Source organism: Grampus griseus (genome assembly GCF_964374135.1).
Source record: "Grampus griseus genome assembly, chromosome: 15".
Lineage (NCBI taxonomy): Eukaryota > Metazoa > Chordata > Mammalia > Artiodactyla > Delphinidae > Grampus > Grampus griseus.
The window spans coordinates 36,086,552-36,107,922 of NC_139009.1; the positions used below are offsets into that span (position 1 = coordinate 36,086,552).

At 58.6% G+C, this 21,371-nt stretch overlaps 1 protein-coding gene across 3 annotated transcripts; it reads left to right on the forward strand.

Moving 5' to 3' along the window:
* Positions 1-1,822: 1,822 nt before the first annotated feature.
* SIX3 (SIX homeobox 3) lies at positions 1,823-13,663 on the forward strand (the record flags this gene model as incomplete). 3 transcript variants are annotated; one of them, XM_082672283.1, is made up of 4 exons in its annotated part: positions 1,823-1,850; positions 10,359-11,172; positions 13,053-13,212; positions 13,574-13,663. In XM_082672283.1, 3 exons carry the CDS (start codon positions 10,367-10,369, stop codon positions 13,661-13,663), a joined length of 1,056 nt encoding a protein of 351 aa, XP_082528409.1. The 3 variants fall into 3 exon arrangements, with proteins under 3 accessions (XP_082528409.1, XP_082528407.1, XP_082528408.1); XM_082672281.1 differs by lacking the exons at positions 1,823-1,850; positions 13,574-13,663 and adding an exon at positions 2,733-2,787 and having other exon boundaries at positions 13,053-13,245; XM_082672282.1 differs by lacking the exons at positions 1,823-1,850; positions 13,574-13,663 and having other exon boundaries at positions 10,367-10,457; positions 10,548-11,172; positions 13,053-13,245.
* Between the last annotated feature and the right edge of the window lie 7,708 nt (positions 13,664-21,371).

Genomic DNA, 21,371 nt, shown 5'->3' on the forward strand with positions numbered 1-21,371 from the left:
GGAGCTGAAACCAAAATCAAGCCTGTGCACTTGCTTGGGCCTTTTGGGAGAGCCACTCTAGGAATCCCTCTTCCAAACCCCTGCAGCTTGACCGGGACAGTGGGCTCTGTTTGGAACTAAGCAGTAGGGGGTGAGAACTTCCTAATATCTCACAAAGAAAATTAGTCTAACAAACCAAATAATTCAGTTTGCTTTGGAGTGTTCTTTTGTAAACTTATTTGATATAAAAGAAATTGGGATGGAAGTGAAGGCAGGAGGGTGTGCAGCTGAGCTAAGGTTCTCTGTAACGACTAAATTTTGCATAAAGAGAGAGAAAGGGGCAAAAGAAGGGCCCTCTGGCTTCGTGAACCCTGGTTGGAGCTGAACGCTCCTATTAGGAATCTCCCGGCTTTGAGTGAGGGCATCTATGCTCTCTCCACCCTATCCTTCTTTGGAACACAATCTCCTAAACCAATAATAACAACAAATAAATAATCCGGGTCAAAATGAAACTTTCCTGGATTGCCCTCTTCTGGGTGTCTCCAGCCCAGCCTAGAAGAAGGCGAAAGGGTCGGCTTTGGGGTGAACGTGGTGCTCTTTCTAGTCTCCAGGACTTGACCTGAAACCTTTCACCCAGTCGGCTCAACAAAGTTTCTCCCTCGGGAGCCAACGTCCCTCTAGCAGGAAGCCCTTGGCCTCACGTCCGGCATCCTCATTCGGGCCACTCTCCCTGTAGGTGGTTTCCTGCACATGTGCCTGTGGCTGGGGTCACTCCGCGCGGGCACTGCGGCTTTTGTCCGCATCTGGACAACTGGATGTGCACCCGTGCATTCAAATAATTCTGTCTGTGGACACTTCATTTTTCCTCAACTCCTGCTGTTAGTATTCCTCTAATTCTCCCGTATGTATTCGGGTACAATTGCATGTACGTTCCGTGTACAGTCAGGTGACTCAGCTTAAGCCTGAGCTCGGACGTCTGCGACCTCCCGAGTCTGTATGGGGAGGAGAAAGTGTGCAAGTGTAAACTCGGGGCTTTAGGTGGGGTGCGAGGTTAATAAGGCTTTCCGGCCCCAGGGCCTTCTAGGCCTCTCTTACACCTTCATCTCCCCATCTTCTTAACTTTCCAGGAGGAGGGCGATCCTGCGCCTCGCTCCTTCCGGAAGGGTCGAAACAGCCTTTGGGATCTCTCTTGGTGGATTTTGGTCGGGCCAGGCCAAATGGGAGGGGTGGAGGAGTCCACGAGGTTGCCTCGAGGCTCGCGACTGCACCTCTCCATTCAGGACACCAACTGGCCCAGTGCGCCCCGGGATCCTGGGGAAGTTGCAGGACCCAACAGTGGAAGTCTAGGCGCCTCGGGGTGAGTGATCTACGTGTTTGGGGGGGCGAAACTCTCCTCCTCGGCCTCCCAGGAGCAGCTGTATTTGTAACTGGGAACTGGCCTGGACCCGCCCCCTCGGCCCCTCCTCCCGCCCCCACCTCGGCGCTCCGAGCTTAGCCGGATGCAGGACCGTTCGCCCCGGCCACCGCCAAACACCCTAGGGCCACGCTATCCCTTGGAGCCCTTGCTGAGGCCCAGGGGCCTGGAGCGGAAAGGAAGGGTACGAAGCAGGGTGGTCGGGTTCGTGCTGCGAAGGCCTTGTGATGTATCCCTCCGCCGGGAGCAGCCTTGCGGGCCCGCGAGTCTTCCAGTCTCCGAAGCCGGAGGGAACGCTGGCCTCCGGCTTGCTGGGATGGGAATTGGGGGTGGCTCGCCTGCGACTGGAGGCTGTTCTCGCAGGGATCGTGCGGGGACCGGTGCGTTCCTGGAATCCTGTAGTTGTGTTTTCTCGTGAGTGTGAGAGAGAAAGATGCATACTCGCGGCTAACTTCAGGTCAGTTTGTTCGTAAAAGGCCGTCGTCAGCCCGTCGGTCTGTCTCTCCTGTGCATTCCCACAAAGTGAGGCCACCTCTCCCCACCCTCCGTACAGCCTCTCAGGCCCGGCCAAAGGGCCAAGGCCTGGGGGCCCTGAAGCCTGGAAAGGTGAGGCCCTTGATATGCGCTCCCGGTGTTCTGATCGTAAAGTCCACGCTGCCCAGGTGCCCACTCAGGGTCAACTAGAAAACCTACGTGGGAAAGGGGGACTCGGAGAGCTATCCCCACACCCAGTGCAGGATGAAGTCCCAACCTCGGCGCTCTGGACCTACAGACCTGGAGTCTCACTGCCCACCCAGCCGGTCACCCGGATTGGCAGCGGCGGCGGGGGGGGGGGGGAGGGAGGGATCGTGGAGTTGTGCTGGTAAAGGTTGGAGGTGGGGATGAAAAGAGGGGAGAAAAGAAACTAGACTGGGTGGCGATGGGACGTGGGGTGGGGATGGAGTTGGGACAGCTTTTGATAGCGCCGGCTTTTCACCCTGCTTTGGGGAGGTGCGTCGGGCTGCGCCGTTACCCCCCCCCCAACACACACACACCGGAAAATAAAGCTAATGATGTAGTAATTTAGGAGGGGGTAAGGGGCTGGGCGAGAGGAGGGAGGAAGGATGGGGAACGCGCGCCCCGAGAGCGAAGGCAAACAGCTGTGGAGGCGCTGCCCGCGGCTCAGGCTTCCCAACAGGTTAGCTAGACAGGGATCCACCCGGCATTTCGCAGGAAAGGGTGGGGGTTGGGGGGAGACTGAGCGAGAGGGGGAGAGAGCCTCGCAAGAGGACAGAGGGAGGGAGAGAGCGAGAGGAGCCAGAGCGCGCGCCGCGCGGTTTAAAAGGAGACACACTTCCTAATGAATATTTATCCGCCGCTGCTTCCTGCTCCCGGCTTCCCTTACCTTTACGCAGGTAAGACCCTCCCTGCGCCGCAACCCTGGGGGCCCTCCCAGCTCCCCCACTCAGTGTCGGGGCAACGTTGTCAGGGCGAAAGGGTTCTTGGCAGCCGGGGAGGGGGAGTAGGAGGGCGACTCCCTCCCGGCTGCGCTTGGGCGCGGGGGATGGAGACCCCGCACTGCCAAGGCTGCGTGCGTGGGCTACCCGTATGGAGTCGGTGTGAGTGCTGTGTAAGGGTGTGAGTGTGAGAGGGAGAGGATGTCAGCCCGGGGGCGCGAGCGCCTGTTTCCCGCGCGCTCTGAGGACATTTTCCGACTTTTCACTCTGACGCCCCGGATTTCTTGCCTTTGCCTTTCTCTGCTTTCCCCTCCTCCTTCCTCCGCCCTCGCCACCTCTCCCACCCTATCCCCAACCGCGGCCGCCGAGACGCTCTTCTGCGGGCTACTGTACAGCTGGCGCCGGCCTCCCCGGGCCGGATCCCGGCCTCTCATAAAAGAGGGTGTATAGTTGGGCTTCTGTCACAAACCCCCATACAGAGGCCGCGCGGCCACGGTCCCCTTCCTGCCCGCTACGCTCTTGAGGCGCTGCGGCGCGTTCCCCCACCAGCACACACACCTCGGGGTGCCAGGGCCCACAACGGACCTAAGGGTGATCGGACCCCGGGGGCACTGGGTGGAGTAGTCCTGGGCTGCAGCTGGGAGCCGGAGGACCCCCAGGGAGAGAGCGCCGCTCATCCCCTCCCCCACTTTCTCTTCCCGCCTTCGCCCGCGGGAGGAGCACAGGGAATTCGGGGCAACCAGGGGGGAAACTGGGAGGGGAGGGGGGAAACTGGGAGGGGCTGATGATATAACCAGAATTCTTAAATGGACTTACTTGGCCACCTGTTGAGAATCCATTTGGGGTCGGCCGGCTCCGGAGCTGCGCGTGGTGGACACACAAAACCAAACGGAAAAAGAAAATTCTTTCTCTGGCCATTCCCGGCGCGGCCCGTCAGACTCTCAGCTCTGAGCTATGGTCGGGCGGATCCAGAGCCAAAAGCAACTTTGCCAGGTCCCCAGCCACCCCAATGCCTCCCTCATCCCACGCCTCCTCGGCTCCGAGGCCGGGGACTCGGAGCGCCCGGACTCGGCGCTCAGGGCCCAGCACCGGCAGTTCTGCTTAAGCCGGGACAGGCTTTCTAAGCCCTGCTCAGAAGTCAAGAGCAGCAGCGCCGCCGCCTCTGCTTGGCCTTTCAAGACGCGGTCGCTCCGTATTCTTGTGCCTCGGCCTCTCTGGTCGCCCCCGGACAAAGCCCCCGGAGCCGGCGGCTCCCTTCCCGCTAAATCCCCTTCGGGGTCAATGCGCTGCCAGCACCGGGCCGCGCGCTTCTCCTGCCAGCCATGTGGCTCTTAAAGAGCGCACCCCCCCACCTTCGCCCTGCGCTCTCCCCCGACCCCCGCCTCCCCGCCCCTCTTCTCTGGATCTAGCCCCCCACGCCGACGCCTCAGGTCCCTCCTGCCCCGACCGAAGGCCGCGGACTCCTAGCCCCCTCCTCTCGCCTCCTCCCCTGAGCAGTTGGTGGGCCTCGCCTTGGGGCCACAGAGCTGAGTTATACCCTCTGCCTCAGGACCAGTTTCTCTCCAACAGCGTCCACTCCTCTCTTCCCCCCTCCTACCTTTGCCCTTTGCATGGATCAAGGCCCAGGGCACTACCTTGCCCAGGTCAGAGACGATTCCTAAAAATAGTCAGTTTGGGCTTGTATTAGGAGGTCGTAGGATGGATAAGGGGTGGGGCATGCCAGTTGAGCTGGGGGAGAGAAAGAGAAGAGGGGTAGACCAGATGGACTCTGAAAGCTCTGCTAGCCCAGGGCCTGCCTGGCCTTTTGGCAGAGGGTGAGGGCTGGATGGTGCCACTCACTCCTAGAGGGGGCCACCCTGGAGTGGGGTCCAGAGGTTACCAACCTGGCCAGCCCATGTGTGTCTGAGGGATTGTCCCATGGGGGGGGGCACCTCCAGAAGGCCCAGAGTGTCGATCTGAGAGCAGACTGCTTCCCAAGCTCAGTGTATTAATACTCCCAAAAGTAACCTTTAAAAGCCCAAGAGCTGGGTGAGCAACGGAGGACCTTGAGTGACAACTGTCCAGGGAAAAGGGCATGGGGGGAGGGGGCAGCGAGAGGAAAAAGTCGACTCTTTCAGAGGACTGAAGCACAGCTGTTAACAAGATTCCTGACATCTGCTGGTCAACAATGTCACCTGCCCCACCAAAAAAAAGGGAAAGTAAGATGGTGATTTGGTCCCCCTTCCTTACAGAGCCCTCCCTCTCTTTCTCTCCTTCAGGCCTGTTTTAGTCTCAGTCTCACCCTAGCAGCCAATTGGTCTTGTACAGGGTGGCCCCTTGCCTAGAGCACTTTCTTCAGGCCTCCTGAAGGCCAGGTGTGTGATCAAAGAGAAACCAGAGAGGGCATGGCTGGAAGTGTGGGCAGGGACAGGGTGGGCTGTGGTACTTTGCCTTCCCTAGTGCCAACTGTCATAACATTTGACTGTGCTTGAGGTCTGTGGATGGTGGGAGCAATGATGGTGTGCCCGCCCCTTCTTAAATCCAAGCCCTAGCACACCAGTTCTGGCTGTCATAGAGGATCTCTGCAAAGAAGTAGGTGCCTTCTGAGCAGTGGAGACCAGAGGAAGCCGGAGCGGGAAGGAGATGGAAAGCTGACTCTCCCCTGGGCATCTCTCCTCTGCCACCCCAACATTAGTCCAGATGCAATTCTTTAAGGAACTGGGGTAACTAATTGATCTGAAATTGGCCCTCTTGGGAAACTTTGGCAGTGCAGTCCCTGGGCTACAATCGGAGGCCACAAACCATCCCCTAGTCCCTATGGCTCACATCCCCCCCAAGTCTCCCACCTCTTCTCTTGGGGCTGGGTCACCACAGCCAGCTAGGCCCGGTTTGTGCCCACTCTCCAGGACGGTGGCCCAAGACTGGAGCCAAACTTCTCTTGTTTGAGGATGTGGGGGGCGGAGGGGCCTTCGGCGGGCGTTGGGGCTCATTAGGCAGAGCGGGGTGCCGAGAGGTGCGCGCCGCCGGCCCGGAGGCCGCCTTTGAGCGGTCGGGGCGGCTTCATTAAGCGGCGCTAACAAGGCATACAAATGCCGGCCCAGCAGCTTTCTTGCAATGCCGGGGCCTTAGCAGGGCGCCAGGCTAATGAGGGTCACTCAAAGGGGCTGATCAAATATTCAAATTTCCCCGCACGCCGGGAACTTTTATGTACGGAGAAAGTTGAGGCAACTGAGCTGTGTTTACTGTCCGTGTCGACAATTGCTCGGAGCGCGGGTCCCCGGAGGCTAAGGGGGGGGGGCGCGGGAAGGGAGCAGTTGTTGTTGTTGTTGTTGTTTTTCATTCAAAGGAAAGTAATCGGGGTCCTTGAAGGACTTCGCGGCCTCCCCGCCTGCGTGCTGCTCTCCCCTGCGCCCTCCTCTGCCGCCCGCGCCAAGGGCCTCAGTTTGTAGCTTTCAGGGAGGCCAGACCGCGGGCCACCCGGCCAGCTCCCGCCTCCCGATGTCTTGGGGGCCGGAAGGGCGTTGCTCCCCAGGACAAACTGGCCTACGGAGCTGAGCAAGGCCGAGTGGATGCAGCTGCCCCAGCCCTCGGGTCTTCCTCTCTGGGAGGCTTCCAGACCCCTTGGCTTTGCCGGTAACCGAAACTAAGAGAGAGTGGGACTCTCTTAGGCACCTCTTCGGGTGGAGTTGAGACTGCCTGGGTTGGGGCTGACAGTTGTAAATAAACGCCCGGTAGGTCCTGGTAAGAGAAGGACATCTTCCAGCCCAAACGCCCTTTCTCCCCCCATCACCTGTACTGCTGTCCTTCCCATCTCCTGGGCCAGGATTAAAGCAGGGACGATGGTGACAATTTTGTGACCTCGGCCTATACGGGTGCCAAATCCCCGGAGTCTGAGCGGCCAGAGGGCGCAGGAGACCTAGAGGCTCCGCGGGCTGACCTGTCTATCCGGATCTCCCTTCTCTGAGAGACCGGGGTGCAGGAGCCCCCTGCGCGCCACCTCCTCCAGGCGTCCCCCAGGCCCACCTCCCACCCCTGGCTCTGCCCAATGCTTCGGGTCCCCAGAGCAGCAGGGCAGGCAGCCTGGGCCCCAGAACCTTAGGTCCTTCGGCTCCTAACACCCTTCCCCAATGCCCAGAGTCTGGGAATTTGGGAGGGGAAGCTTTGGTGCTCCACATCCCCTCCCCAGCCCCCCGCCAGCACCCTTAGACCGACATGCTGTGGAGCCTGCGGTCCCAGCTCGGCCGGGAGCCAGTCCAGCCATCCGCGCCGAGGACTGGCCGCCCCGCCTCCCTCCCCAGCTCTCTGGACTCTCAACTTACGTACTCCGGCCGGCGGGCGTGGTGCTTCGGGCCGGAGCGGAGAGGCGCTGGCAGCTGCGGGGCCGCGGGGTGGGCTCGGTGGGCGGCGCGGAGCTCGGCTCTGAGGGGAGGCTCTGACAGCCGGGGGCTGCGCGCCCGCCCCGCCGCGCCCGGCCCTGGCCCGGCGCACAAAGCTGCGCGCCTGGCTGCCTCCCTCCGCCCGACTTTGCACCCCCAAGCCGCTGGAGGGGTGCGGCGGGTCGGCAGGCCCCCCGGCTGAGGCTGGGGTCAGGGGTGCCGCCGGGCTGAGCCTCAGAACCACTTGCTTCAATTCTTCTTGAGTGGCGACGGTTTTCGATTTCAGCGCTTTCGGCTGAGCCCACGGCACCTGCCCAGCCTCCCTCCGGGGCTGGTCGGGCGGCGGCCGGGAGAGGCCGGGTCGCCCCAACCCGGAGGCGGGGGTTGCGGGCACTGGGAGGGGACTGGCTGGGTTCACCCGCCCGCCCGGCGCCTTGGGTCCTCGGCTCCAGGGGATGCAGTTTCGGGGTCACGAGCTGTTTTCAAAAAGTTGAACACAATATTCGGAAACCCACCCGTAGGAATTCTCCCCCCACACGCGGCACAATACCCACTCCCCTCCCCTTTTTCATTCCTTCCTCCCCCGCTTCCTCCTCCTGCCCCTTCCCCCTCCCACCCCTCAGCCTATAATCCTTCCCCTACAAGAGAAAGGGATCGGGAAGAAAAGATGAAGTGTCTGTTTTTGTGTCCCAACCTTAGGGCTCTTTCTGGGCCCACAGTGAACGACCGCCTAGAGCTTCGCAGCTTAGCAGAAACGGACTCACGGCTGGGAGGAAGATACACGGAGGGGAGAGATACACGGAGGGGAGAGATACCCGGAGCCCCACTTCGTGGGGCTTGGCGGGTCTTCCCTGTGGGCGAATATTTTCCTGCCGCAGTCAGCGGGTTTAGGACCAGCGACCCTGGCTGACTGGGGCTGAGTGGCCGGTGTCGGGGCCCCCTCGCCCAGCCCACAGCCTCCCTGCCGCAGTGGAGCCTCCAAAGCAGCTTGCATTTCTCACCCCGGAGGCCTGGTGCTCGGGGAGTCAAGGCCTAACAAGGGCCAGAACTAGGGGTTTAGGGGCTGGGACACTTGCAGCCCCTGTCGCGTTAGGTTTCCTATTTAAATTCTCTCACAGTCTCTCTTTCTCTCCTCCCTCTTTGAGATCTCCAAAGTGGTGTGGACTCAGCGCCTCACCCCCAGATCTCCATCGGAATGTAGAAAAGATCTTTTTTTTTTTTTCAAAAAAGTTTTGAATTCCTCAATGATTTTTCTTCTGGAAAGGCAGCTTAGGATAATTATTTCAGCTTTATTGAGGGCAGATTAGTTGAAGTCTGGATGCTGCGTTTCAATACACGTTGTACACGGGCCGACAATGTGGGCATTGTTGGCTACTGTGTGTGAACTCATTCAAAATATACACTTTTTAACACCACACCGAGTCCTGTCTAAATATACACAGTGCTCAGGGGAAAGACGTCTCTGACCCCGACAAATCTGCGTAAATCACACTTCCATAGTTACAGAAGCCTCACAAAGGGAGGCCCGGCTCAAGATGCTGATTACATGTTCTTAAAAGCAACATACCTTAGAATAAGTACCCATGCCTGGCCTGGAGGCTGCAGTGGCCAGAGGGAGGGAGGGCCCTCCCCATGCTATGGGCCTTCTGGGGTTTGTTTTAGGCTTGTGATGTTACTTTCCTTAAAGAAATTAAACAGTTTTATAATTTTTTTTTCTTTATAGTATGAGCAAACAAGCAATTTTCAGGCCTATCCATTTCTTTGGGGCAGCCTCCAAAGTTTGAGTGGCCTTCTGGGGCTGGTAGGCAGACCCAGACCCCTTGGGGGCTGTGGGGTAGGTGGCATCTTGGGAGGGGGGCAGAGGGCTTCCAGGCGTCTCAACCCAACTTCCTCCACAGCTCCTAGGGAGGCAGCTGAAATCTGGGGGGGGGAAACAAAGAGGCGGGTTGCTTTTTAAGATGGAAAGTGTACTGTTATTTCTACTGCTCTTTTAAAATATAAGCCAATAGGGGAAATCAAGGCTCCGTGACTGGGAGCAGGGTTAAAGAGAAGCCAGATGCAATGCAGAGGAAGTTGGGGTAAACGTGGCCGAGGACTGCGGACCAGGGAGGCCAGAGCGGCTTCCAGCACCCTAGGTCCTGGGCTCCAGCTCCCAGGCGCCGGATGCCCCCCAAAATCCGAGATCCTGGGGCGCAGCAGCCCGCCAGACCAGGGTCGGCGCGCGGTGGGCCCCATGATCTCATCTCTCCTTTCTTCCTCGCCACTATTAGTGCTCACATAGGCAGAAAGAGGCGGCCCGACGTGCACACCATGTGCAAACCCTGCCGGCTCCGCTGGCCCTCGGCCTCTCCTTGGGGGCTGGCCCTCGGCGTTCATGCAGCGTGGGGAGCCTCTCACCTCCCAACAAAATCCCCCCTTTAATTGCTCATCCCATTCAACAACTCTATGCCCATGGCTATTAAATTTTCTGGATCAACTTCTCTGGGGAAGAGGAAAAAAGAGGGAGCTCAGAGACAGTAAGAAAAGGAGAGAGAGAGAGGAAGAGAAGGGGGGAAGTGGTGAGATTAAGAGTTGCAAAGATTAAAAAAAAATTCTCTTTCCCCTCTTCTCCCTCTTTCCCTGCTCTCCCCCTCCCCCCCACTCTGGCTAAGTGGTAAAACCGTCCTTACGTTCTCGGTATTGATTGGCAGGGCTGACAGTGATTGGCAGCGGTTGCCGTGGCAACGCCACAACGACACGCCGCAGACCAATAGAAAAGCGAAACAAAATGTTTCAATGCTGCACTCACTGTGGATTTAGGGGAGATATTATGAGGCTGTTGTCATTAGGGCGATTGCTGTGGAATCGCTGAATCTTGACTCGGCGGTGGTTGGCTCTCGCTCGCTCTCTCTCCCTCTCCCTCTCTGTCTCGGATTCTCTCTGCGCGCGCGCACCGGGCCGCTCTCCTTCCTCCCTCTCTATGTGGCTGCGCGGGTGTGTGTGTGTGTGGATGTGTGTGGGGTGTGGGTGTCCCTTACGCCCTTCCTCCTCCCCCTCCTCCTCCTCCTCCTGCTCCCCCCTCCTTTCCTTCTCCTCCTCCCCCCTCTCCTCTCCCTCCTCCTGGTCCTCATCGCCCCTCTCCTCCTCTTCCTCCCCTCTCTCTTCCTCTCCCTGAATTTTCTCCTCTCCTCTCAGGTCAGTCCATGGTATTCCGCTCCCCCCTAGACCTCTATTCCTCCCACTTCTTGTTGCCAAACTTCGCCGATTCTCACCACCGCTCCCTACTTCTGGCGAGTAGCGGCGCCGGGAACGGTGCGGGAGGCGGCGGCGCGGGAGGCGGCGGCGGCGGGAACTGTGCGGGAGGCGGCGGTGCTGGCGGAGCAGGCGGCGGCGGCGGCAGCGGCGGCGGCTCCAGGGCCCCCCCGGAAGAGTTGTCCATGTTCCAGCTGCCCACCCTCAACTTCTCGCCGGAGCAGGTGGCCAGCGTCTGCGAGACGCTGGAGGAGACGGGCGACATCGAGCGGCTGGGCCGCTTCCTCTGGTCGCTGCCCGTGGCCCCCGGGGCGTGCGAGGCCATCAACAAGCACGAGTCGATCCTGCGCGCGCGCGCCGTGGTCGCCTTCCACACGGGCAACTTCCGCGACCTCTACCACATCCTGGAGAACCACAAGTTCACCAAGGAGTCTCACGGCAAGCTGCAGGCCATGTGGCTCGAGGCGCACTACCAGGAGGCCGAGAAGCTGCGCGGCCGCCCGCTCGGCCCGGTGGACAAGTACCGCGTGCGCAAGAAGTTCCCGCTGCCGCGCACCATCTGGGACGGCGAGCAGAAGACGCATTGCTTCAAGGAGCGGACTCGGAGCCTGCTGCGGGAGTGGTACCTGCAGGACCCCTACCCCAACCCCAGCAAGAAACGCGAACTGGCGCAGGCCACCGGCCTCACTCCCACACAAGTAGGAAACTGGTTTAAGAACCGGAGACAGCGCGACCGCGCCGCGGCGGCCAAGAACAGGTCAGTGGCGGGGCCCGCGGCCTGGCTACACTCTCCGGGGCCGGGGAGGGGGAGAGCGGTTGAAAAGAGGGTGAGCGGACAGGAGGCGGGAGGCCAGCGGCTGCCGAGCAAGCGAGAAGCCGAGACCTCCTGGTCAGCGGGAGAAAGTTTCTGCTTGCCCAGGAGCGTGGAAGAGGAGCGGGCGTGGGTGTATTGATTGCTTTGCCCTAAAGGGGCTCTCGTCAGGGTGGAGAGAGTGTGTGTGAGGTCCTGAGTGCCCATAACCCTTGGGTCGTGTCCCTGGGAGCCTGAGCCCTGCGCTGCACCCGCGCCAGCCTCCTCAGCCTGGGATCCAGCTCCAGGCTTCTCTGGAGCCTACAGACAGGGAAGGAAGGAAAGCGCTCCTTGCCACCTGGTTCTTATTTCCACGCATTGCAAAAACCCCAGGGAGGAATCCACGAACGTCTGGGAGAGGAAACTGAATCTGGGTCCCTGGCATAAAGGGGAAGGGCCGGTGGCCACCGTGCAGCACGCCTGTACCCAAAGCCTTGCAAGTTGCCTGACCAGGAGCAGGAGAGCCAGGCTGGGAGTGGAGAGGCTGTGTGTGTGTGTGTGTGTGTGTGTGTGTGTGTGTGTCGGTGCTAGCCCTCCTGCTGAAGCCAAGGAGCATCCCCCTGGTCCATTAAATTTGGGAAATAGGAGCAGAAGCTGCCTTGCTGCCCGGCAAGTTGGCCACAAACTCACAAAGTTGCACTGGGCTTGACCTGTCAGCAGAGCTGGGCCTGGGGGAAGTAGGGAGAAAAATAAGAAGAGGGGTAAAGAGGAAAGGAGTGGAGAGGAAGAGGGGAAAGGAGGAAGTTGGGTTAAAGACCTGATGGAAGGCCTGCGTCCCAACCCTGCCAGGGTAGGCACTGGGCCTGATGCACTGCAGGGAGCAGGGCTGCAGTTGCCGACAGCTGCTGGGGCTGGGGACTGGGTGTGAGCTCCTGGAGGGAGGGAGTGTGTTCCGTTTTAGGTGTCCCAGGCCTAAGCCTTTGGCCCGCTCACCCTTGCCTTTGCAGCCAACTTTTCGCCCGATGGGGGCAGCGCCCAGGGCCAGGGGAAGGCCTCCTCGCGGGGAGAACTGAGAGACACTAGGTTTACGTAGCAGCTGCCTGGCCTGGGGAAGGGGCAGCCGGAGACGGCTCTGCACTCCCCTCCTGCCTTCTCTGTCTCCCGCTTTCCCTCTCCCTCCTCTTCCCCCACTTTTTTGCTCCCAGCTTCCTCATTTTCTCTTCCCCCGATCCTGCGCTCTGCTCGAGGATCCAGAGAGCAAAGCCAGCCGGTCCTACCAGGAAGAGGCGGCGGGCGAGCAACCCGCAGCTCTTGATTTGGGGGAGCTGAGGCAGGAGGCATTGAGGGGACCCAGAGGCACGTCCACTCCAGAGGCAGCCGGCTGAGTCGGAAGAGTCCCAGGGGCTGGGGAAGAAGAAACACCCAGCCTCTCCCCGACTTCTGCCCCTTTGGGGCTCGCCGTTCTTCGCAGTGTGCGCCCGGGCCTCCCCTCCTCTGGCGGCCGGCCTCGAGTTCTACCTCTCCCCCCGAGGCCCGCCCCGATTTGGGAAGCCTTGGGAGGCTCCAGAGAACGCCGGGGAGGGGAAGACGGGAGCCCAGACCGAGCTGGGGAGGCTGCAGCGCTCAGTGAGCCGACAGATGCCTGGAGGAGGGGTATACGCAGAGAGCGAAGTCGGGGGCGGCGGCGAAGGGCGCGGGGTTCGGGAGGCAGAGGGGCACGGACGGCTGCGGAGCACCGGCGGCGGCATGCCCGGCTTCCCGGCGGCACGGGCTCAGGGAGGCGGCTTGGCGGAAACGGGTGTTGGGGCTGCCGTATCAGGGCGGGCGCCGCTCTCTGTCTCCCGCAGGCTCCAGCACCAGGCCATAGGACCGAGCGGCATGCGCTCTCTGGCCGAGCCCGGATGCCCCACGCACGGCTCGGCAGAGTCGCCGTCAACGGCGGCCAGCCCCACCACCAGCGTGTCCAGCCTGACGGAGCGCGTGGACACCGGCACCTCCATCCTCTCGGTAACCTCCAGCGACTCGGAATGTGATGTATGATACCCAAGGCCGCCCTCCTCCCCCTCCTCCCCCTCCTCCTTCCCCTCCTCCTCCTCGACCTCCTCCTCTTCCTCCTCTTCCTCCTCCATCCCCAGAACAAACCGAAATCAGGATACACAATCATACACACACCCAAGTACACACACACTTCCACTCCAGCCAAAAATATATAAAAACCAAGAAAAATAACAAACGCAAACCATCAACAATTCCCAACCACCATCTACCACCACGGCCACCCCAAAGGACCGCGACGCCAACAGACAGTCACAAACGCTGATGCTGCGGGCAGAAAACATAAAAGAGGTGACAATTGTATACTTTCTAGGACAAGCACGGCTTCTCCTTTTGGTTCCCACGGACCCGGCACCCCACCTGCATGACGATTTATTTGTATCTGGGAAAATACTCTCTCTAGTTTAAAACGATTTAAAAAGAGTCGACTATACAAAAACCGACCGCCACCACGACGACAAGACGACAAAAGCAAAACAGACAAAAAGAAAAAAAAAAAACCCTCCATCTCCGTTCGGAATTTGTTTAAAAAAAAGAGAACTCCTCGAGAGGGAAATAGCAAATGTTTCTCGCCTTTTGTTGCGCTCTTTTTTCCTCTCTAGCTCTCTTTCTTTCTCTGTTTTTAAGTCCAAGTATTGGTCAAACAAGATGCAATCTTCTGTTTTTTGTTCAGCAGACAATCATTTTCTTGTTAAGCACCTTTTTCTCTCCACTCTGTCACTGCCTGTGTGGGTACTGGTTATAAATGTGGAAAAAGAATAGTTATGACTGTAACAGATTTTTATTTTTATTTCAAAATTTTATATGAATTATGTATATCTTAATGATCGGTCATTTTCCCAGTTTGTAATATATGTGTAGAAATTGCCTGTATATGATATTGCTTTTTCTCCTCTCCCTTTCTCTTTCTTTCTCTCCCACCCTCTTCTCCCTTCCCGCTCACCTGTCTCTTTCCTTTTTGGGGTTCCCCTCCCACTCGATGTTCCTGGCATCGACTTGGCAGTCAAGGCGTGGCGTGGCGAGCTGGGTTAGGAAGAGGGACCCCGTCGCTAGCGAAAGCGGAGAGTGAGACCGTAGTATTCTTATGCAAAAGCTATTTCAAGTATTTCTTAGCTGCTTTGGAGATATCTCTCACTCCCCGTAGGGCGCTTTAACTGTTATCTTAACTGCGTGTTTATCTATATGTAAAAACTTTCTAAAGCAAATACAGTATTCTCCATTTTCTTATCACTCCCGGAGACTGGTGTTTTTATCCGCTCCTGTGCCGGCAGCCCCGGCGTGCAGCAGCCCGGCCTTCGCTTCCATTCCAGCTCTGCCGCCGGAGCTGGAGCAGAATTTTAAGACTGTGTCTGAGCTTTTTTCTGGAGAAGGGGAGCGGAGGTGGAAAGATGGGAACAGGCCCTTCTGAAAAGAACTAAAGCCAAATCCCGAGCGAAAAGGCAGAGAGGGTGCAGGGAGAGGGGATTACGGTCAGTTGCTTCAGCGCAAGATGCCAGGCCTAGATCCCCAGGAATTGCAGCCTTGCCGCGGCCCTGGTGGGTCTTCGGGAGCGTGTTGGCGTCTTTTGGTTGTTACTGCCTTTTTTTTTTTTTTTTTTAAGGGGAAATACACAAGTTTGCCAAACGCAAGCATAAATCTAGACCGGAGGTGACAGGTTTTCTCTTCTTCTGGGGGTGGGGTGGAGGTCGGGGGACAGCTGTAGGCCAGATGAGGAGGGTATAGAGAGAGAGAGGAGGTAGTTTGAGTTTAGGGCCTAGAATCAGGATGGACTCCCTCCTCACCGCCCGCATGTGCGTCTGTGTGACTGTATGACTTGCCTTATGGCTCTCTGCCTCCTTGAAATTTCTTTTCGTCTTTTGGGATCAACTGGAGTGTCTCGAGCATTTCAGAGTTGGGTTATACTTTAAAACGACCCCCCCCCCCGCCGAAATCACTGCCTTTTGCCAACCAGGTTCCCGCCGGCCCCTGGCCTCCACGTCCCGCGCGGGGGGTGGGTTGAGGGCCCACAGTTCCCTGTGTTGGGGTGGCTGGCGGTGCCTCCGCCGCTCTGGGCCAGGCCGGCCTGTGCCCCAGGAGGAGCCGAAGAGGTAATTTCAGAAAACTTGCCTTCACTTGAAAGTCCAATTTCCAAAGCGAGTAGGATTAAGGAGAAACGTGCCTGGAATTTTGTGCCGGTTTCTAAACTAATTTTGATTTCTGATTTCCTTTTGTCCCCAGCCCGGCAGCACCATTGGGTTTACGTAGGCCAGGCTGGGCAGAAAGGCGGCCAGGCCGGGAGGTGCCCTGGGTGCAAAGTGGGGCCTTGTGCGCCCAGGGCATGCGCTTGCGTGGAGAAGGTTCTCGCGTGCGTACTTACTTAGAATCAGGGCATCCAGACCACCTCAAGAGCTTCCAAGTTCTGTGGTCTGGCACGCAGTGTCAAAATCTGTGCGTGTGTTCACTGCCCGGGGAGACATTCCTCATGGAGCCACATTTCAGGCAATAGTGACCCAGGTAGTAGGAGTTTGGGGAAGGGGCTGCCTGGGTTCTACTCAGCCTGGGCCTCTGTTCTGGTGCACAGAATGATGTCTGGGGTGAGGGGCTCGTCCCCTACCCTCATTTTCAAATGGCCTGTCACATACTTGACCCAGACCTTGGGCCTGGAAACCCAAGGCGTGGCTGCCTCAGACAGTGTGGAGTGTCTGGAAGGACCCTACCCAACAGACTGCTCAGAATTATGGGTGGAAAGGAAGGCATGGTGCTGCTAGAGGGTGACCCCTGGAAGGGCCTTGACTGGTGACACTAGTGAGCAGATGCCTTTTTGTCTGGGGACAGGGGACAAACAAACCAGTGTTACTAAAATGCTTCCTTCTCCCAACGTACCCAGCAGAGAAAGCGTTTGGGGCAACCAGTGCCCATTCCTCCTTCTCCACTTCAGCCTTGGGGGCCTAGCCCCGTTGGGTGTCACCAGCCTGCTATCTGTCTTGCTGTCTCTTGTCTGCCACTCTCATCTCCTACATTTCTACTAGGTCTGTACAAATACCAGTACTCCACTCTGCACTTTCTGCCCTTACCTAAGGATTCCCTGCAGGAGAGGCATGAGTGCTGGTTGTGAGTGGTGTGGATGTGTGCAATTCTGAAAGCTGGCTTCCACCAAGCAGTCAAGGTCTACATATAAAGGGGTGTGTATGTGTTGTGATGTCTGATATAAAAGTGTGTACGTTGAATCAGTCAGTGTGTGCCCAGTGTGTGTTTTCATGTCTATCGCCTACAGGGTGGGTATCTGTGGGAGGTTTGGGCGGTTTATATGTCCCTAGTTCTACAAGGAGTGGCTTAAGTACACCTACAGGGTGCGTGTGTGCAGGAGTTTCCGTGCAGTGGACATGTGTCTTGTGAGTCTTGAATCTGGTGTGGACATGTGTGGGTTCCCTTGTTCTAGTCAGTTCACAGATACGACCGCCAGGCGGCTGCCCACCCCACCTCTAACCCTCCTTCCTCTCCTTTGAAGGAGTGGGGAGTCACAATGGGTCTTCTTTGACCCAGAGGGCAGAGGGGAGCTGGGCTCTTTGGCTTCCCCAGTCCACCCGTTACCCTGACACACTGCGGATGTTACACTGGATTTGGCCCCTGCCCCTTTAAACATCAGAGCGAGGGGAAAGAGGCCCCTTTCTGGCCAGATCTCCCCTTTAATCGGCTGTCTGCCCATTCTCTTTCTGGGTCCCTCAAAGCCACGACCAAGGCAGTCAGTGTCCCAAGGGCCGCCAGGGTAGAACTCGAGGGCAAGGCCTGGCTGAAGCCCTGCTGGGGAAAAGCCATCGCAGCTGCTAAATGTAGCCCCCATGGCCTGGGAGTGTTGCGGATTCTGCCTTGGCAAGGGGAGCGGGTGTGCCCATGAGTGCTCTCGCATGGGCCTCAGCAGGCTGGGTAAGCAGGCCTCAACGTTCATGCAGCCCCTCTGTCCGGGCCAGCCCGTGGGTCAGCTTCTCTCCAGGTGTGCCAGAGCCGTGGCACACGCCGCCCGGTCGCATCCCTGCTTGTGCGCCGCGCACTTCCTTCTGGTGCCCCAGCCAGCGCACTCTGGCTCGGAACCTTCCCTGTGTGCATAGGCCTCTGGGTACCTGTATCTGGGTCGCCTACTCTAGGGTGTAAGGGGCTTGAAGAATAACAGCCAATTTGGGAATATTTTCTTCGTTCCTGCCTCCCTCAAAGAAAAACAGTGGTGATCTGGGATTTGCACCAGAAACCTGAACGGGAGAATGGGATGTGAAACCCGGGAAAATCTGTATCAAAGGCATTGACCTCTAGAAGCCGCCTGCCCGAGGGAATATAGGTCATTCTGCCCCTTTTCCGGCCTGCTCACCTCTCCCTCCTCGGCCCCGCCCCCAGCTCTGCCCACCAGGCCCCTCTTCTGGCCGTCCTCGAATCCTGCAGAATCGACTGCCCAGCGCCAGTGCAGTTGATTATCCCTGGCGAGACATACAGCTGATTAAAATGAAATGACCTGGAAGCTGCTACGGCGCGGGGTGGGGATGCTGATCAATAGTGGGATTGGAGGCACAGGAGCCTGGCCAGTCTGGGATTGGTGTTGGAGGCCGTGGACCAGCCAGGGATGGCTGGACTTTGGACGCACGGAGGGCTCCAGTGATGGCTGGGAGGGCCAGGCCCAGGCCTAGACGAACCAAGTGGGGGTGGAACTGGAACCCTAGTGTGGGCTGTGGTAGTAGAGTGGCTCCCTCAGCTTGTTCTGAAAGGAGAATGGGCCAGCCTGGAATATTCGGGACCCAGCTCATCGCTCAGGTCACTGGAGCTCACAGCCTAGTCCCAGACCCGTGGCGCATTGGGTGTGCTTGGCCTCTCCAAGCAGGGGATGTCTGTATCTTCTCCCTCTCCCTGTCTTTCTCTGCCTCCTTCCCTGCCTGGGTCTTTGTGTGGCTGTCACCTGAGGCACCGGCTGCCACCTTGGAGACCTTCCCGGGCCCTCCCCTACGCCCTCCACCCCTAAGAGTTGGGGCTGAGATGTCCAGCCCACCAGGGATGCTCGCCCCCAAGTTCTTGGGCTCAGGTCCCTCAACTTCCCACGGCCCAGGCCCCTTCCGGCCCCAGCTGAGTTGAGCCTCCTGCCCCAGTGCGCTGGCCGGTGCGGGTGTCTGGCCCAAGGGAGGGCAGAAGAGAGAGGCAGGGAGGAGGGGAGCCGTGCTAGCCGGGGTCCGATTTCTCCGGTCAGCTGAGCACAACTTTCCATTCGAGTGTATTCATGCAGTGGCTGATTGAGCTCGGCTGTGTCAGGCGGGGCTCCGCAGGAGCAAGCAGGCACAGCTAGGCTGACAGAGGCTACGCCACACACACACACACACACACACACGCGCGCACACACGCACACACGCACACATCCTCGATTATCTACACAAATATTACCCCTATGTTATGCACACATCTCAGCCCCAAGCCATGTCATCACAAACACAGTAGAGCCCTTTCCCTTATACGTCCGCCTGCCCCCAGAGCAGTTTCCCAACATCCGTGGACCTCCTTCCCAGCACAACATAGGGCCTGCCTTTCTGATTTCCTCTTTACAGATTCCACATCGGTCCTCAGACACAAACACAAGAACCTTCGTTCTCCTTCTCCCCTGCAGGCACACTCTCCAGGGTATGCACACTCCAAACCGCACAGATGCACACACACACATGGCCAGTCTCACAATCACATCCTCCTATTGAGCTATCCAGAGCTATTCACACCGCTAAAGAAACACATCGGCATAAAACAGCCTTAGCACCAAGAATGTTTAGAGCATAGCCTGTGATACACAGTGAGCTGGGGCTCACCAAAGGTTCACATACGAGAAAAGGAGCAGATGAGCAATAAATACAGTCAGAGAACACAGCCACTACACATCCACCAAAACAAACACAAACACAAAACAAACAAAACATACGCAGAGGAAACCCTTAGATACACAACATACTATGCACCAACCCAAAGACATAACAGAAATGCCACCCAGAGACACTTCAACCCCCAAACCACACAGCCTGACTCCAGGCACTCAAATGCCACAATTTGCCCAACCTCACGCACTCCCAGCACACACATGTGCAAACACACACACGTGCAAACACACATACCAGGCTAGGACCCCAAAGAATATAGGCAGAGAACTACATAAACACCGTCAGAGAAACATGCGTAATCTTGGGAAGAGTCAGGTGAACAGGGGCCTCCATTGTATAATCCAGAACAGGAAAGGAAGGGAGAATAAAGAAGTGGGAGAGAAATTATAGAGAGGGGAGACAAGCAAAAGGAGGAGAAAGAGAGAGAAAGGATGGGGGAGTTGAGACAAAAAGTGGGGAGGGGCAGGAAGAGAAGGACCAGGGGGAATCGGGGAGCAGCTACTTCTCGGGCTCAGGCAGGAGGAGGGCCAAGGCCGGTGGCAGAGAGGGGGCCTGTAAGCCCAGGAACAATTCCATCTCCAACGAAGCGCCTAGGGGAGCCCACGGACTTGTGGTTGGTTGGGCCTGGGAGGTGAACTGAGCGCTGCCAGGGTGCAAGGTGGCCTGGGGCCCCAGACTGACCACTCCCCTGTGGTCTGGGGAGTTCCGGCGGCTTCCTCTGCTCAGGAGAGACCCACCCAGGCAGCACCCTCCTCACTCCTCTGCGTCCTCAGCAGCGTCCCCCCTCACGCTGCACACTCTCAGAGCCCCCCACATGACTTCACTCCCACCACACACGCAGCCGCTCCCTGCACACACACAGGCACACGCACTGCCTCCCACCCCCTTGCACAGCACGGAAGCAGTCTCCACTCCCAGCAATCTCTCCACCTTTTACAGAGAAGTCCGTGACTCTCACGGATTTATACACACACGTTTTTTGTTTTTTTCCCGGAAAAGGGAAGGGCCTAAACCTGCCGGAGTCTAACCCTTCAGACACTGAGGACTTTCTAGAATGTGGCGGCAAGAAAGGAAGGCGCACCGCAAGTCACGTACACTTGTATGTATGGCCTCAGGCTCTCACTGCCGGGCTCGGGAGAGAGCCTCTCCGCGGGGCCCTAGTCGCTCTACAGACCCCAAAAGCTCAGGTGTTCTCCTCCCCTTGGAAAAGGTGGGCTCGGGGCCGGGGATGAGTTCTTGGACCCCTGGAGGTGAAGGAAGCGGAGTGTGTTCGGCCCAGGAACCTAAACAGAAGGTCTGAGGGGCCGAGGCAGGGCCGAGGCAAGGCCCAGCGGTGAGCGGAGCCCGGCGGTGTCGGGGGCCGGCAGTCCCCTGGGGTCTGGGAGGATGCCGCCTCGGCTCGGCGGGCGTGCGCTCCGCTCCCCTCGGGCCCGCTCCGCCTCCAGGCCTCCGCGGCGCTCTCTGGCGCTGGGCCTTTGTCCCAGCTCCTCTGGCTCGGACTCCGGCTTTCTTCTTTCAGGACGCTGGGAGGCGCTGTGACCCAAGCCCCGGCCTCTCGGGGCCAGACGCCCCGCTCCTCCTGTCCCGCCGCCTCTCCCCGCCCCGCCCCCGCCTCCCTTGGATCCCCCGCGGTGCTGGGCAGCCCCGGGCGATGGCCCGGGTGTTCCTGGAGGCGGCCTGGAGCCCTTCCAGGCCGGCAATAGCTTTAGTTGGTGGGATTTTGAGATGACTATTTACCGTCATAACTAATTTCCGACCTTTGTTGAACAGAAATTCTTAGCAGGGCCCCTTGATGACCGAACGCGCTGCTAATTACGGGCGTGCGCGCCCCTGGCTCCGCAGCCCCGGACCCGCGCCGCCGCCGCCTGCCTGCCTTCGCCTGGTCCCGGACGCCCTGGCGCGGCAGGGCCAGGCTGGACTAGGGGGAAAGGACGGACCGAGGTATACCTGCGGGCGTTCGGAAGCCAGGCCCCGGCCACCACGGCCTTTCTCTGAGGTGGAAGCGGCTTTGATTACAGGGGAAGGAGAAACGGAAGCTCGGAGAGGGCCGCGACTTGGCCACTGTCACACAGCCAGCCTGTACCTTCACCCCGCCACCCTGCGCATCCGGTGCCTCCCTCTGGTCTTCCTCGCCCGTGCGCTTCGCTAGTTGAGGAAATACTTTCCTAAGAGCCTTATTTGGGCGCGAAAGATTAGGAAAAATGGGGGAGAAAGGAGTGGGGGAGGGCGGGGAGCAGC